Genomic DNA, 17,486 nt, shown 5'->3' with positions numbered 1-17,486 from the left:
AAGGAAATGGATAAGACATGGTGGTACCTGAGATGAATACTAATTGTGTTTATTTGTTTAAATAGAAAAGAGTAGAGCCTATTTAAGTTGACCAGGAATCTCAAAGAATTCCAAATAGCAAAAACGATTTTGAAAAAGAAGAAAGTTCTCAAACTCCCTGATTTCAAGACATATTATAAAGCCACAATAATCAAAATAGTACGGTACTATCAAAAGACAGATCTACAAGCCAATGGAACAGAATAGAGAGCCCAGAAATATACCCTCACAAATATGATCTTCAAATGATCTTCAACAAGAGCCAAGACCACTCAATAGGGAAAGAACAGTCTCTTCAACAAATGGTGCTGGGAAAACTGGATATCCACATGCAAAAGAGTGAAGATGGACCCTTACCTTACACCATACACAAAAATTAACTCAAAATGGATTAAAGACCTGGACTCAGACCCAAAACCATAAAACTCCTTGAAGAAACCATAGGGGAAAAGCTTCATAACGTTGGATTTGAAAATGATTTCTTAGATATGACACTAAAAGCAAAAATAGACAAATGTGACTACATAAAACTTTAAAACTTTTGTGCATCAGAGGACACAATTAACAGAGTGAAAAGGCAACCTACAGAGTGGGAGAAAGTATTTGCAAATCATATATCTGACAAGAGATTAATATCCAAAATATACTTTTTAAAACTCCTATAACAACAACAAAAAAATCAAAAAACCCAATTAACAAATGGGCAAAGGACTTGAATGGACATTGCTCCAAAGATGATATACAAATGGCCAACAAGCATATGAAAAGATGCTCAACATCACTAATCTTTAGAAAAATGCCTATCAAAACCACAATGAGATATCACCTCATACCCACAAAATAGCAACTATCAAAAAAAAAAGAACAAAAAAAAAACCCCAAAAAACAAAAAAATAACAAGTGTTGGTGAAGATATGGAGAAACTGGAACCCTTCTGTACTGTTGGAGGGGTTGAAATGGTGCAGCTATGAAAAACAGGAGGTTCCTCAAAAAAATTAAAAATAAAACTATCATCTGATTCAGCAATCCCATTTGTGGGTATATAAGCAAAAGAAATGAAAGCAGGGTCTTCAAGAGCTATTTGTACACCCATGTTCACAGCAGCATTATTCACAATAGCGAAGAGAAGGAAACAATCCACATGTCCAGCAACAGATGAATGGATAAACATAATGTGGTACATACATCCAGTGGAATATTATTCAGCGTTAAAAAGGAAGACAATTCTGTCACATGCTACAACATGGATGAACCATGAGGATATTATGCTAAGTGAAATAAGCTAGTCACAGAAGGACAAATACTGCATGGTTCCACTTACATGAGGTAGCTAAAATAGTCAAACTCATGGAAGCAGAGAGTAGAATGATGGTTGCCAGGGGCTGGGGGTAGGGGTAAACGGAGTTGTCATTTAAAGGGTAGAGTTTCAGTTTTGCAAAATGAAAAAGTTCTGGACATGTTTCACAACAATGTGAATATACTTAATGCTACCAAACTGTACAGTTAAAGATGTGTTAAGATGGTAAATTTTATGTGTTTTTTACAATAAAAATTTTGTTTAATTAAAAAATTTCAAGTTTGGGACTTCCCTGGTGGTCTGGCGGTTAATTTAAGACTGTGCTCCCAATGTAAGGGGCCCAGGTTTGATCCCTGGTCAGGGAACTAGATCCCATGTGCCGCAACTAAGACCCAACACAGCCAAATAAATAAACAAACATTTAAAAAAAATTTTTAAGGTAACTGGAAAGGTCCAGTTGACACAGAAAGGATTATTTTTAAAAAGCAGGTATCTGTGGCAAGAACTGTTTCTAAGCATTTTAAATATATTAACTTACTTAATTCTTATAATAAACCTATGAGTTAGGTATTTTTATATTCATTTTATAGTTAAGTGAACTCTGGCACAAGCAGGTGAAGTAACTTCCCCAAAGTCACACGGCTAATAAGCCAAGATTTGATACCAAGAAGAATGGAGCAGTTTGCACTTTCCACCAGTAAGAGAAGGGACAATCATGTGGGGTTCTGAGAAGGCCAGAAGGAATGGGATCCAACTCTATGCCAGAGGCTCCCAAACTTTCTCAGTTCACGGCACCCTTTGTGTCTCAGAAATTTTTATGGTTCCTAGTCCAAAAGAAATAACAGAATTCAAACAATTTAAGTATTTATATCCCAACAACTTGGTAGCCATTTGAAAACATAACACACAGAGATTGAAAGAAAAATATTTTTATTTAATTCCTAAATAACCACATTACTTACTAATGGGATGTGTGCACTATTAGAAGTTGGGCACTACACAACTTCTCAAACCTTGGAATCAGACTGGAAACCCTAACCCTCATTGTGTTCTATGTTAATTCTTGTGTGGTACTTGCTTTTTATCACAGCAAGCTCTAAAAAACCAGCTTCATATAGATATGACCTCCTCAAAAGGAATTTAGTGTGTTCTAATGTTGAAAATCTGCTCTACCTGGAGCTACTTGTTTGTGTAGAATCCAGCAGCAGTCTTGTGTTTTTCTTGAAATTTTAAAATATCCTGCAGGACTCCTGTGAATTCACTGCAATTCCCAGGGTGCATCAGTGCACAGTTTGAGAACTGTGGGTCTAGGTGGAATGCTTGGCTTTAAACAGGAGTAGAGATTGTTCCTCTATTATGGCAGAAGGATGGATACAGATAGAGATTTATATGTTTGGCACACAGTGGCAACTGAGATCTCACAATTCAACCTAGGATTCTACTTAGACCAAGGGGACTACCAAATGATAGGTACTTCACTGTGGAAAGCCACTGTGAATATTTTACATTCAACACTATTTTATAAGAAGCATAGTTGCAGCTGCCTTTAATTTCATAGTCACTTAAGTAGTATAAATGCTAACCTAATAGTTTTATTTTTTAACTTTATTTTTTAAAATAAGGGGTATAAATCACAATTTGGCAAAAGCACTTGATGTGTTTTCTCTATCAGCTATTTTGGCATATCTATAACATAATATTCTCAAATATCATGAATGTAAAGTTGCTGGGTTCTCACACCCAACCATATATACTGAGTTTATATGTACATTTCTAATTGGCACATTCCAAACTGTGCATCTAATACAAAGTTCTAAATTTGAAGTAGGTCATATTTTAAGTTTTTATATAAAAATTAAGTACAAGGACTCAAATATAATGCACTAAAAGTCTTCTCATTAGCTAGCTATCGATGTAAAACTTTACTCTCCCTTTATAAAGTACATACATGTCTGGCATGTGTTTGTTTCCATTTTGTAAAATACACATGAAAATCAATGAGAGTCATTAGATTACTCAGATTTTGAACTCATTTAGCTTTAAACATATTTACTATTAACTATAACTGGATATACGGAGGAAATTCATAGTCCTGAACTGGCTTCCTTTGTGGCAAAATATCTTGAAGCTTCCAAAACATTATTAGACCCAAATGCCAAGGGCAGAGGCAGGGAATTATGAGTTTCTTCAAAGAAATGTTTTTAAATGAAAACAATTAATAAAAGAAAAGAAAGGACCATTTATGAAAAGAACAGGAAGGAAATGCTGATTGATGACACAAAGATACATTATTATGAAGAAGATAAAAATTTTCTTTGTGTCATAACCGTGTTCTAAAACTGGGTCCATATATTACTGTATATTTAAGAGTAAATAGCTAACGTATTGATGAATTATCATAGACCATCAAACTTTGGATTGAATTAGTCAAGATACAATGTAAATTTTCTTTCTATTTTTCCTGGAAAGGAATGATTTTTTTCCCTAAAAGAGTAATTATTAGGGCATGATATTAAACTGGCTAGCTGAACATTAAGATTACTCAGGTATAGTACTGTGTGTATGCAAACATACAGATACGCATTCTTATTCTTAATATAAACCTTTGTGGGTGTGACGGCCATGGGCATGCATCACTCAGAGCTCCTTCAGGAGGAACGAATGCTGGGAACACAGTTGACTGACCAAGACCAAATATTCCCTAGGTGGCTATTAGCCAATGGCTGAGCCTGGTGTGGTACTAGTCCAACAGGGGACTCCTCTAATAAGCAGCTGTGACTCAGGGACTCTCCTGTGGCTGAAATTTTCTGAACACCATGCTGCAGCCTGAGGCTCCTTATACCCAGTCCTTTCTCCTCATCGCTCAGGGCTCAGACCAGCATCACAGTCAAAAGGCTCTTCTACCTGCTTCCTTCCCCTTTATCTTTCACATCTCCCCATAAATCACTTGCTGTTCTAGTACTATCTTGACATCTGCTTCTCAGAAGCACTCTGGGCATGTTTAAAAAGTATTTCAATTAAAGAAATACACATATAAATTGTTAAAATGTCAAAGAATACTTAAAATTAAAGCAGCTGTTTACTGCCTTATCCCACCACAGCCTCTCATCCCACTCTCAAATGTAACCATTTCAACTCTTGGTAATTTCTCCTGGTTCTACCATCATGTTTCTAAATACGTTGTGTCACTTAGAACTGCATTCAGGTGCACGTAATAGAAACCTTAAAAAAAAAGTCATTACTTAACCAAATGGAAGTTTGTTCTTCCTCACAGAACAAGAAATATGGCTTTAAGCAGTCCATGGCTGAAAAGACAGCTCCATGACATCAACAGGTACCAGGAACCTACTTTTCATCCCCTTTCCCTTTATTAAGTGGTTTTTGGTTAACATTACTCCAGCAACTAATTCTTCCCTTTTCTGCATCGACTGTACTACTCCCATTAGCTTACCAACAGGAATAGATGTTATTTCTTGCATCTAAAAAAAGAAACAAAAACCTCTTTTAACCCCACCTCTCTCTCAAGCTCCTGACTTACTTCTCCATTTTCCTTTATAATGTAATCCTTTCTGATGTTTTAAAGCCCTAATTTCTTTCCTCCCATTTTCCCTTAAATACATTCCAGTCAGGCTTCTGCCCATACCATCTATCGACCCTGCTCTAATCTAGGTCACCAATGACCTCCATGCTACTCCATCTGATAGTCAATCTCAGGCAACTTGTTACTGGTATGCTACATACCAGCAACACTCAACTTTCTTCCTGAAACCTAGTTTCCAGGGCACCACATTCCCTTCAGTGTGCTCTACCTCTCTGGCTACTCCTTATTCGTCTCCTTTCTCCATCTCTCCCTTTCTCTCTCTCCAATCCCCAACGCTGGAGCATCCCAGAGCTCTGCCCTTCTGCCTCCTCTAGTTCTCTATCTACACTCACTCCCTTGGTGATCTTCACTGATTTCTTGGCTTTAATACCATCTCTGTTGCTGCCTCCCAAATTTCTCTCTCCAGCCCAGGCCCTTCTCTAAACTACACATTCCTATAACCAATTGTCTACTGACTTCTCTACTTGAGTATCTAACAGGCATTTCAAACACTGACGTCAAAAACTGAGCTCCTGATATTTCCCTCAAAAATGTCTCTTCTCAGTCTTTGCCATCTCAGTAAATGGCCATTCTTCCAGTTGCTCAGAAATTGCTCCTATATTCCGTATCTGATCAATCAGCAGAATCTGGCCACTTCTTACCACTTAACCGCTCCATGCAGTCAAAACCACCATTATGGCTGTTCACCTGGACTGTGGTAACAGCGTTCTGATTGCCCTGATTTGATCTTCGCTTCCTTCAATGTGTTCCCATCACAACAATAGCCAGAGTTATCCAATTAAAAAGTAAATCAGATCAAGCTCCTCCTCTGCTCAAAAGCCCCCAAGGGTTTCCCATCTCAGAGTAAAAGTCAAGTCCTTTCAAAGGCCTGGAAGGCCCTTATATAACTAGTGCCTCATCTTCTCTCTGATCTCAATTCCTACTACTCTTCTCCTTGCTCATCCCACTCCAATCAGATCAACTCTTTGCCGTTTTTCAAACATGCCACGTATACTTCCATCTTAGGGCCTCTGTACCTGCCTTTCCCTCTGCCTGGAACCCTCTTCTCCAGATACCTTCCATGGCTTGCTCCTTTATGTCTTAATCACACGAGGTCTTTCCTGGTCACCAGATATCAGGTCCATCCTGCCCTACCATCCCCCACATATACTTCCTATTTTTCTTGCTTTATTTTTCTCTTAACAGTTTTTATTACTTTCTTACATACTCTAAATTTTACTTATCAATCCCTTCTTGATTGTCTGCCCTAATAGAACTTAAGCTACATGGGAACAGGGATAATGGTCATTTTTGTCTGTTTTATTCACTGGCATCCCTAGCAATGAGAATTCTATTTGGCATATAGTAGGCACTAAATATATATGTCCCTTGAGTGAACGAATGGTCAAAAGTAGGGCCCTGTCCCTTCAGGAATATTTCAGATCCAGACTGGAAGAGCAGAAGCTGAAAAGCCACATCCCAGTTGAGTCTGGTGTGACATTATATATTTATAAAATAAGTACATATATTTTATATGTAAAAATACATTTAAAGTATGCAATATTCCTACAATATTTTGCTTTTTTGTGTAAGCTGTTACTGGGTCAGTGGGTGGAAATTTTACTGTAAACTTCTTAAATGAACATTAATCTCTGGGCATGCTCCATAGCACACATGAGAATTTCTCGTACCGAAAAATGAGCAATAGAGGAATTTCAAATGCCTCAGCCTGGGGACGACATATTTTTGGATAGGGGCAGTGGTCTATGGAAAATAATACCACTAGTTTGAACAACCTACTCTGCCCTCATAGCAGGCAGTGAATGGCAGTGCTTTATGGAGCCACTGGAAGCCAGAGGCAACAGGAAGAGTCAGTAAAACAGTGCAATATTTATTTAAAATTCTGATATTTTGCTCATTATAGGTCTTTTGAGGGGCATTAATTCTGATTTTTAAATGTTGTACAAAAATATGACTTAAAAAAAGTAAGCTTTCTTGTAAGTCCTACCAGGAACCTCTGCTTACTTTGGCCAGAACTGCCTCATTTTGCCACTCTGAACAATAGGGTCTGTTCATAAAGAAAAATGGATACTGGACAAGCAACTAGCAATGTCTTCCATATATGTTATTTCTTCTTTTTTTTAAATTAATTAATTAATTTATTTATTTATATTTTTTGGCTGTGTTGGGTCTTCGTTTCTTTGCGAGGGCTTTCTCTAGTTGCGGTGAGCGGGGGCTACTCTTCATCGCAGTGCGCGGGCCTCTCACTATCTCGGCCTCTCTTGTTGGGAGCACAGGCTCCAGACGCGCAGGCTCAGTAGTTGTGGCTCACGGGCCTAGTTGCTCCGCAGCATGTGGGATCTTCCCAGACCAGGGCTCAAACACGTGTCCCCTGCATTGGCAGGCAGACTCTCAATGACTGCGCCACCAGGGAAGCCCCATATGTGTTATTTCTTGATTTAGTCATTACTTACTGATTTTTTTTTTCAGTAAAATTTAATTATCCTATATCTTTTATTATCTCTTATTCAATATTATTATTATTAATTCTCCTAGATCAGATTAGATATCAGATCTATCAGTTCCTTTTCTTCCCTCCCTCCAATATCCCTAGGAGAACCTCTGTCCCCTGCCCCAATTTGGACCAGCTGCTACCTAGGCCTAAGGCACAGTCATCCTAAGATTTCTCTTCATTTCTTTCCTGTGTAAGATCCTCTGTTTCCTGGATCCTAAGAAATCTTGCTTCTTGGTTCACTCTACTGCTTTAGGGCAGCACATCTTCCAATAACTTCCTGAGAAAATGTCCATGGCAGGTAGGTAAGATTTTTTGAGAGCTAAGTAGCCTGAAAATGTCCTTGCTTGAATGGCAATTTAGAATTCTAGACACAGAATTCTAGGCTAAAAGCTCTTCCCTTCAGAATTTTGAAGGCATGATTCCACGGTCTTCTAACTCCTTGTATTGCTGTTGAGAAGTCTGATTTCTATTCCTTTCTATGTATCTTGTTTTTCTTTTTTTTTTTACTGCAAAAGCTTTCTGGATCTTCTCTTTATCTTTGGTTTTCTAAAATTCACAAAGTATGTCTTGGTATTAGTCTTTTTTCAACCACTGGGTCCTTTCAAACTGGAAACAAACATCCTCCAGTTCTGGGAAATTTTCTTCTATTATATTTTGTTTGTTTTTTTCTTCCCTCCTGTTTTCTATCATTAGTAAGATATTGGACCTTCTGGCCTGATGCTCTAATCTTATCTTCTATTGCCTATTGTTCACTATGTCCTTTAGTATACTGTTCTGCATTATAGGGATATTTTAACTTTATCATTCAATTCTTCTATTAATTCTTCTATCCATGCTGTCATATTTTTTAAATTTATTTTTATTTTTATTTTTGGCTGCGTTGGGTCTTTGTTGCTGTGCGTGGGCCTTCTCTAGTTGCGGCGAGCAGGGGCTACTCTTCGTTGCAGTGCACAGGTTTCCCACTGCAGTGGCTTCTCTTGTTACGGAGCACAGGCTCTAGGCACGCAGGCTTCAGTAGTTGTGGCACATGGGCTCAGTAGTTGTGGCTCATGGGCTCTAGAGCACAGGCTCAGTAGTTGTGGCGCATGGGCTTAGTTGCTCCTCAGCATGTGAGATCTTCCTGGACTAGGGCTCAAACCCGTGTCCCCTGCATTGGCAGGTGGATTCTTAACCACTGTGCCACCAGGGAAGCCCTATTCTGTCATATTTTTAATTCTCAAGAGCTCCTTTCCTTTTTCCTGAGTATTCGTTTTTCAAAAATAGCATCCTATTCTTGTTTCAAAGATGCAAGAACTTCTCTTATTTCTCTGTGGGGATTAATTTTAATTCCCTGAATTTAGTTCTGTTTATTGTACTGTCCCTGATTCTTTTTCTTTTCTGTTTGTTTTAGCCTCAGACTCATAGATCTTAGATTTACAGATGGAGATTTCCTTGAAACTACTGTGGATCTCTGGCTCCCTGGTTATATTTATTTATTTTTTTAATAGATCTTTATTGGAGTATAATTGCTTCACAATACTGTGTTAGTTTCTGTTGTACAACAAAGTCAATCAGCCATATGCATACATATATCCCCATATCCCCTCCCTCTTGAGCCCCCTCCCACCCTCCCTATCCCACCCCTCTAGGTCGTCGCAAAGCATCGAGCTGATCTCCCTGTGCTACGCAGCTGCTTCCCACTAGCTATCTATTTTACATTTGGTAGTGTATATACGTCGATGCTACTCTCACTTCGCCCCAGCTTCCCCCTCTCCCCCACAGTGTCCTCAAGTCCATTCTCTATGTCTATGCCTTTATTCCTCCCTGGCCACTAGGTTCATGAGTACCATTTTTTTTTTAGATTCCACATATATGTGTTAGCATATGGTATTTGTTTTTCTCTTTCTGACTTACTTCACTCTGTATGACAGACTCTAGGTCCATCCACCTCACTACAAATAACTCAGTTTCGTTTCTTTTTATGGCTGAGTAATATTCCATTGTATACATGTGCCACATCTTCTTTATCCATTCATCTGTCAATGGACATTTAGGTTGCTTCCATGTCCTGGCTATTGTAAACAGTGCTGCAATGAACACTGTGGTACATGTCTCTTTTTGAATTATGGTTTTCTCAGGGTATATGCCCAGTAGTGGGAGTGCTGGGTCATATGGTAGTTCTATTTTTAGTTTTCTAAGGAACCTCCATACTGCTCTCCATAGTGGTTGTACAAATTTACATTCCCATCCCTGGTTATATTTAAAAGTGTGTCTCCAAAAAATTGATTGGAAGCTTGGTGTGTATCAGGAGGCTTGTTAAGTTGGGCTTCACTGTAAGGACATTTGTTGGCCCATCTACATTTTCAAAGGGAACTACCAAATATCAGTATCTATAGGCTTTGCTCTGGGAGTAATAATCTATTTTGTCAGAGAAGGGTCTTCTAAATAAGTTACATTGAGATATAAGCCTCGGCGCTGGAAGGGGTAAGGAGTTGGGGAAGATCTCACCATTCCAGATACAGACTCTTACTTAATCCCCTTATTTTCAGTCTAGCCACCTTACTTCTACTCTGTGCTTAGAATCTTCAAGTCCAGAAACCCCCTAGTTTGGTGTTTCCAAAAAATAATTATCTCATTTCATTTGTTCTTTGTAGAAACCACCTCTGGTTTTCATGTTTTAGCCTACATCCCACTGCCAGGCTAATCTCTGCGCTTTCTCTAAATTCTTATTATCTTTTTAACTTGGTGTCATACAACTTAGCACTCACTAGTGTCCTAGTGATTTTACGTGTCTGTTTTCCTTGACTAGGTTATGCTGGCAACTCAGCCCACACTTTACACATCTTTAGTGCCTCCTGCAATGGTGGCACTCAGTAAATACTGTGTGGTGGGTTTTGTATAAATAATATGCTATTACTAATAGTTGTAACTTAAAACAATGGTTTGTCAATTATTATTTTATGAGGAAATCAAAACTGATTTTCACACAGTTTGATGAAAGATCAGGTAACGATGCTATTCATTCTACAATTGAGGAAGTTATAATAAAATAAGTTCCTTAAGGTCACAGTTTATCTGTGATATGCTTGGAAAATAATCTCTACTTTTACATAGCCTGTCAAATAATTCATTACAAGAATTTAAAAAGAAAACTATCTTTTCTTGGCATTTCAAAATTGTATCTGGAAATGTCGAATAAGTATAGAAAGAAATCAGGGTGAAGATGACTATATCATACTTTTATGCTCAAATGTACATATATGATTCAAATAATTTAATCTAAAATCAATATATATGAAGTTACATCTATCTTAATGATAATACTACTTTTAACTAATTATACAGTAATCTGCAAATATGAATGTGACTTGAAGCACAATTTAAGGAATTAAAATATTCCACCGCAGCAGTGTACAATTTAATAGTATCTTAATGCCGAAATTATTATTCCCTAAGAACAGTTCGGAAAATGGTTTAAGAAATTCAAAGCAAAAAATTACTAAACACTTTCTCATAATAAAATAATATTAGGAGATCAAAAAAACAGTGAGAAATATATGTGATATACTTTTAATTCATTTCAAACTAGTAACAGGTACAGTCTGAAAAACCAACTTCAAAAGAAAATTTTCATATAGAACATATGTATAGTTAAGTCTTCATTTATAAACTGTTCTGAATTTAAAAATGGAAGGAATTATTTTTTAAATGGTACAATTTATAAGTCATTGAATCACTGAATCAACAACATGAACTAAGCTTTGATACTGATGATAACCTATCAAAAAAACCCTTGTTATTCAACAGAGGGAAAAATCCAGGCTCAGATTGCATCCTCTGAAATTCTTTATGTTGTTGTAGTTGCATCGCTAATTCCTGAACAATTGAACCTTTTGAAGAAATAAGGATCCCTTAAAAAGAAGACAACCAAGATAAATTCCATATAGCCTAAAGTTGCCCCTTTTTGAGGTGGGGATAAAAGATTTACATTAGTTAAGGAGTGGCACAGTCAAAAACTGAAGAGTCCAACTATGTTAGCACCAAGATACTGAGGAACTTTTTTCACTTCTTTTCTAAGAATTAGAGCACATTATGTTGTGATCAACTGCTGCCATTTTAGGGTTAAATATATGGGGAAAATTACTAATAGAAATGTAAGCACATGTTATCTTTAGAGTTACCACACTGGATGATGTACAAAAGGGGGACCCTAGGGGAGCCTGTAGAGATGATTTACTGATTTTGCAGCTAACAAAAGATTAAGGGGATCCTTCTGAAAATTTAGCTTGAGCACCAAATTTTTAATTTTCTGTCATATTAGAGATCTTTAAGAATAACACACATATTCATATTTTTAGAAGACCTAGCTAATAGTCCTGTCTAGAAACTGTGGTAGTGGATGGACCTGTGGACACAGTGGAGGTCAAGTTATCTTGTTGAAATATATCACATCAAGAATGTGCTGGTAGTAAAAGGTCTATTTAAGGAATATCTTATCAATCATAGAAATAAAGCACAAAATATGACAGAACATAATGATAAGTTCCATTGGAAATGTTAAAAGCAGACTCATTGGTACAACAGCCTATGAAATCAGTATTATCAGGTTGCTATAAATTACGGAAGTAATTTTGTATATATTCTATCATGCAAATTCCTTTCCTGAGTTGAACTAATTCAATAGTGAGGCATATCCCTCTTCATACTCTCCCATACACACATGTACACAAACCTGCTTATTAAATTAAAATGCAATAAAGTTTTTAAAAAGGATTGCCTACTGAGATGCTCCACTGCATATTTTCAGATGCCTGACATGTTCCAACTTACCTGTGCAACAGTAAGGGTGAGGCCATGAGACACACCTCTTACTATAGGTGGTAGGCTTCCCCTGCAGTCAAATAATTTTGAACCAGCTTTTAAAGTGAGTAATGGCATTGAGAAGTACAATTTGAGTTGTACTAAGTTTAAAACTTTCTGGAGTATATTTTGTATTCAAGTTTTAAAATCTGATTAAAATTTTTATGAAAACAAATTATGAATTTTTAAATAATTCCATCCTTTTCAATAGTATCCTAAGTCTAATTCAAGAAGTATTATGGTTCTAAAAAAGAACTGAAATTGAGTTATTTGTAGTGAGGTGGACGGACCTAGAGTCTGTCATACAGACTGAAGTAAGTCAGAAAGAGAAAAACAAATACCGTATGCTAACACATATATATGGAATCTAAAAAAAAAAAAAAAAAAAAAAAAAAGGTCATGAAGAACCTAGGGGCAAGATGAGAATAAAGACGCAGACCTACTAGAGAATGGACTTGAGGACACGGGGAGGGGGAAGGGTAAGCTGGGACAAAGTGAGAGCGTGGTAGTGTATATATGGACATATATACACTACCAAATGTAAAATAGATAGCTAGTGGGAAGCAGTAGCATAGCACAGGGAGATCAGCTCGGTGCTTTGTGACCAGAAGGGTGGGATAGGGAGGGTGGGAGGGAGATGAAAGGGGGAGGAGATATGGGGATATATGTATAACTGATTCACTTTGTTATAAAGCAGAAACTAACACACCACTGTAAAGCAATTATACTCCAATAAAAATGTTAAAAAGAAAAAAGTATTATGGTTCTAAAAATATTAATTCAACCTTGTAAACAGTCTCTGGAAAGTAATAATTATGACAGTTGAGGAGGTAACTAAAGTCACTTTCATGAATAAAGGTAGACTAGTTTAAACAAAAAATGAGAACAAACTAGAGTCCACTAAAATGAGATCTATATTCAAATAGTAGATTAAGACAAGTTTATAATTACTACAAATTCAATGTTGTAGATTTATGGATAGAGCCATGGGTCTAAACTTCAAACAAGAGTAGTTAGACCTGAAATTCGTGAATCACATTGTAAACAAGTAAGAATTTAAATTGATACAGGATATTTAATTCCATAAAACAGTTATAATTATTAGTAGTACTGACGTAACTTCAACTACACGTAGGAGTAGAATACGACTAATGATTCTTTTCATCATAAGCAAGTAAAATTTTTCTAGGCAAATAGCATTTTTTAAGCCTACTGACACAGCTGAGATATTTGTCCATTATTTTTTTATGATCAACGGACAAGTGATTATTATGTCCTGAATCTAGATCCATTTAACATGTAGCTCACCTTGTCCAGGCTCTAATAGTGCTGTGATGGAAATGCTCTGTATATATATTATCCATATGATAACATGTCGCTACTGAGCACCTAAAATGTGGGTAGTGCAACTGAGGAACTGAACTTTTAATTTTAATTAGTTTAAATTTATATTTAAATAGCCACAGGTGACTACCGGCTACCATATTAAACAGTAAAGCTTAGAGGATTCAAAAAGTAAGAGCAAATGTCTTGTTTTGTTAGGTCTAACTCTAGACTGCTTGTTGATTTCCATAAGCATGGTGTTCACAAGTGCTTACAGGAGTGGTCAAAATACCTTTTGTCCTATGGTTTTACCTTCATTCAAAAATATGATTAATCTATGACAAACAAAAAATACCATCTGAAAAGACTATTACTAGTGCTTATAGTGTCAGTACAACTATACTGATTAATGAGGTAGCCTGAGTCAATCTGTCTAATGTTAGTTCTAGAATGACTAGAATTCAAACTATGAAATACCTGTTCCTAAAAAGTTTTTGTCCATTACCTATCATAACACAAGAATACCAATTACTGCATAGTTTTCAGCTCCAATGGTTAAACACTGCGAAAGCATGTCAAACCTTTTTACCTGACAGACATATTTGTTCTTCCATTTGCTCAGCACACACTGACTATTTTGCATCAGCTCCTGAAGGAAACAGAAAAAGAGAGAGTGCAGTTGGCTATACACATTGTCGTTACCAGTTAAAGTGCTTCTGATTTGCAAGCAAAAAAAAAAGATCAGCATGCCTCACAAAGATGCAACTGTTTTGGAACTTCTCACTGGACAAAAGCAAAGCTATCATCACCAGGAGAGTTGATCCTTTATGAAAATTAAAGCTGTTGAAAGATGTTTTAAAACAGATTTGTTTGTTGCCATTTTTGAAACTTCTGGAAAGATACCTCCAACTCCTTGAGTGAGTCTCGAAGTTTTTCTGGGCGTCTGTTTTTGAGCGTCCATGGAAAATCTCGTGCTGGCAAACAAAACGTGTACTACAGTTAGTTAAACATGGTTTAAAAAGGAAACTCTGCTTAGCAATGTGCCTTAGGAGATTAAAATAAAACACCTCCTTAACTGAAAGGAAGTAGGCTTCATTTCCATCATCAAATGACAGTTTTTGAAAGGCTCTGTCATAAAAACAGGATTTTTACCACAAAACAATCTCCCTGATCAAAATTTTATGATGACAACTAACAAGGCTCCGAGAATCCCTGGGAAAGTTTCCTAGGCCTGTGAATCTAGCACTTAACAGTAAATGACCCACTCTTTACCACAGAAGTAACATTTTCATATAAATAATTAAAGATTCAATCCAAAAGAAATTCCAAACTGTGCAAGTAGCCTTATCAGATCTGAAAATTCCTATGAGTAAATGAATACAGTGAGTAAAGAAATAAAATTTAAAAAATAACACAGAGAAAATGAATTTAAAATTAAGCATCACACATTTAAACTAAGGACAAATTTGAGGGAAATCCAAGTTTCAACAGATTAGACACTAACAGTGCTCTTTTCTATTTAAAATAATTCTCTTTAAAATCTACACCACAATTCAATAATGATAAGCCTTTGTTTTGTTTTAAATTAAAAGATAAAATTATTTAGTAGAGTCTCAATGTTAGCCTAAGACAAACTAAAAATAGTTCTGTTTAAAAGAATTAACAGAATGTTAAATTCATTATAATGATATCTATTTCATCACAAAAACGAATTCATCTCTGAATTCTCCTAAATAGTAATTCTAAATGTGTGTGTACATGTGTTTTGTGTGTATGTACATATAATATACAGTATATATAGGCATTTAAATTTTTATAGAATTGCTATATATCTTATTAAAGCAAATTAATGACATTCTATAAACATAATTTATGATGTGCAGAGCATATGTAAAAAGTTTTAAATCTCTGTTGCAGGTACTAATACAGTATTTTTAAAAATTAAATGTTAGCTTGATCATTTAAAATGAGAACAAGTAGGATATTCAGCTCCACCTATATTCCAAATAAAACAGTCATATTTTAACCACATTATACTGTAGCCATATTACATATATAACACGTTTATATATTTGAAAACAAGAAAGACTAAAGAGAATAAAATGCTAATACTGATAATTACAAATCTTATTTTCTTACAATGGGTAAAACATAGTAATAATTTAGGCATAATATGGATAATAAAATGTTATCAGAATTTAAGCATGGTACACTTATTTTAAATATATTAAATAATATAAATATGGTTCATTAAGAAAATTTGTGTTTACAGAAGCCTATATCTCACCAAACAATGGACAGAGATTTCAATGGTCTAAACGAAATATTCCTAACAATATAATTCTTATTCACATGTTTATGTACCTAAACAATGGGAATTTATAAGAAATTTGTAAGGAATAACATTTTCTATTTGTGCAGAAAGCTTAAAATATGTTTTAAGACTGAATTTTCAGGGATATTAAAATTCCAGTTTTATAATAATTCCAAAAGAATATAAAGTAAACTTACATTCTGCCAGCTTCTGCTTTTCTTCTAAGTTACCATGCTCTGTTGCTGATATTGCAGCAGAGGAGAGATGGGAAAAAAAATTGGAAATTATTTTATTATAATACTTTATATTTTTATATGTGCATAAATAATGTATTTATACACGCTATTGAGATTAATAAATTATGTTAAACTTTAAAAAAGGCAGTTGAAAAATGCCATAATTTGGATGTTTTCATTTCATAGAAGATTTCCTAAATTCGTAGTGAAAAGGCTTACAAAGCACAACAGGTGGGCCAATATCCTGAGTTTGCAATCTCATCAGATAGGGAACAGAACTGCAACTGAGCCCAGAACAGAAGCTGCTTCAGTCTGTCATCAGAACCATGAAGTCAGCCTATTAGCCACCAAGCTAAGCACACAGGATGCCCACACAAGCCCCACTTCAACAGAGACCAAAACAGGAAGTAACTCTAGCTAGAAAGACCTTTTGGCCCATCATGAAACTTCTGGGATTAACAGGATTAATCAGATAAAGAAAATTGATCACTCACTCAGAAATGCCTATTTCAGATATCAGGTGAGGATCCGGGAGGCCAGCATCAGTGGGACCCATGCATTAACAATGCCCTCTACTGGGACACTGATAAATAAACGAGAATAGACTGTCCAGTTATCAGTCTAATCAGCAGTAAAATGAAAATTTTCAGGTTCTGCTATAGCATTTTCTCAATATTGCTTCATTTTATATAGAATAGATATCAACCTCAGCATTTTTCTGAAGAACTGGAGTAACCTTTCTTGAAATTCTAGAATTCATCTAAGACTCATAAAAACAGAGTTTTCAAGTCAGTATTTTATAATTTAGAATACAAAGTTTATAAAAATCACTTTAGTAGAACAGATACTTTACCTGGTGGCTCTTTCTTGTCATAATACTGGTAGATCCCGATGTCTCTATCTGTAGAAAGGAAGAAATGACATTAGATTATGGTAAAAAGTTATGGAGAATAAGAAGCCAACCCATACTGTACGGCAGGGTCGGTAGGGCAGGGAGGAGGGCAGAAACAATCTCTTTATGTTACTGGAAATAAAATACTTCAGAAGTATCTGGACATGGGTTTATCTATTCTAGGGATATTCAGGAACTGGATAGTTTATCAGTCCAGTTAGAAAACTAGAATGGCATGAGGAAAGAAGTGGTAAAGAACTGACATCAAGGAAGACCAACTTTTTCCTCTCACGCTTCCTCTGATATTTTTCACAGGGTTCTACCAAAAGAAACTACCACTAAGCAAGGCCAAATGAAATCAGTGGATAGAATTCTGAGCCGTGGCTTTCTCTTCTCTAATTTAACTCGAGTCTAGTAGGGTATTTGGGGGAAATCTGCAGAAAAGAAAGAA

The 17,486-nt window shown here is 36.0% G+C and overlaps 1 protein-coding gene across 1 annotated transcript in view; it reads right to left on the bottom strand.

Annotated features, from left to right (window-relative positions):
- WDPCP (WD repeat containing planar cell polarity effector) overlaps positions 1-17,486 on the bottom strand; it is a 360,469-nt gene that overhangs the window by 223,475 nt on the left and 119,508 nt on the right. The window contains exons 4-7 of the mRNA XM_028168397.2: positions 16,997-17,044; positions 16,105-16,149; positions 14,497-14,567; positions 14,183-14,242 (exon numbers count right to left, since the gene is read on the bottom strand). Coding sequence (XP_028024198.2) covers positions 14,183-14,242; positions 14,497-14,567; positions 16,105-16,149; positions 16,997-17,044 — 224 coding nt within the window. The remainder of the gene's footprint in view (positions 1-14,182; positions 14,243-14,496; positions 14,568-16,104; positions 16,150-16,996; positions 17,045-17,486) is intronic.

The sequence above is a fragment of the Balaenoptera acutorostrata genome, chromosome 12 (genome assembly GCF_949987535.1).
Source record: "Balaenoptera acutorostrata chromosome 12, mBalAcu1.1, whole genome shotgun sequence".
NCBI classification, from domain to species: domain Eukaryota; kingdom Metazoa; phylum Chordata; class Mammalia; order Artiodactyla; family Balaenopteridae; genus Balaenoptera; species Balaenoptera acutorostrata.
The sequence above is the reverse complement of the archived record's forward strand: the minus strand, read 5'-3'. Positions and strand labels throughout refer to the sequence as shown.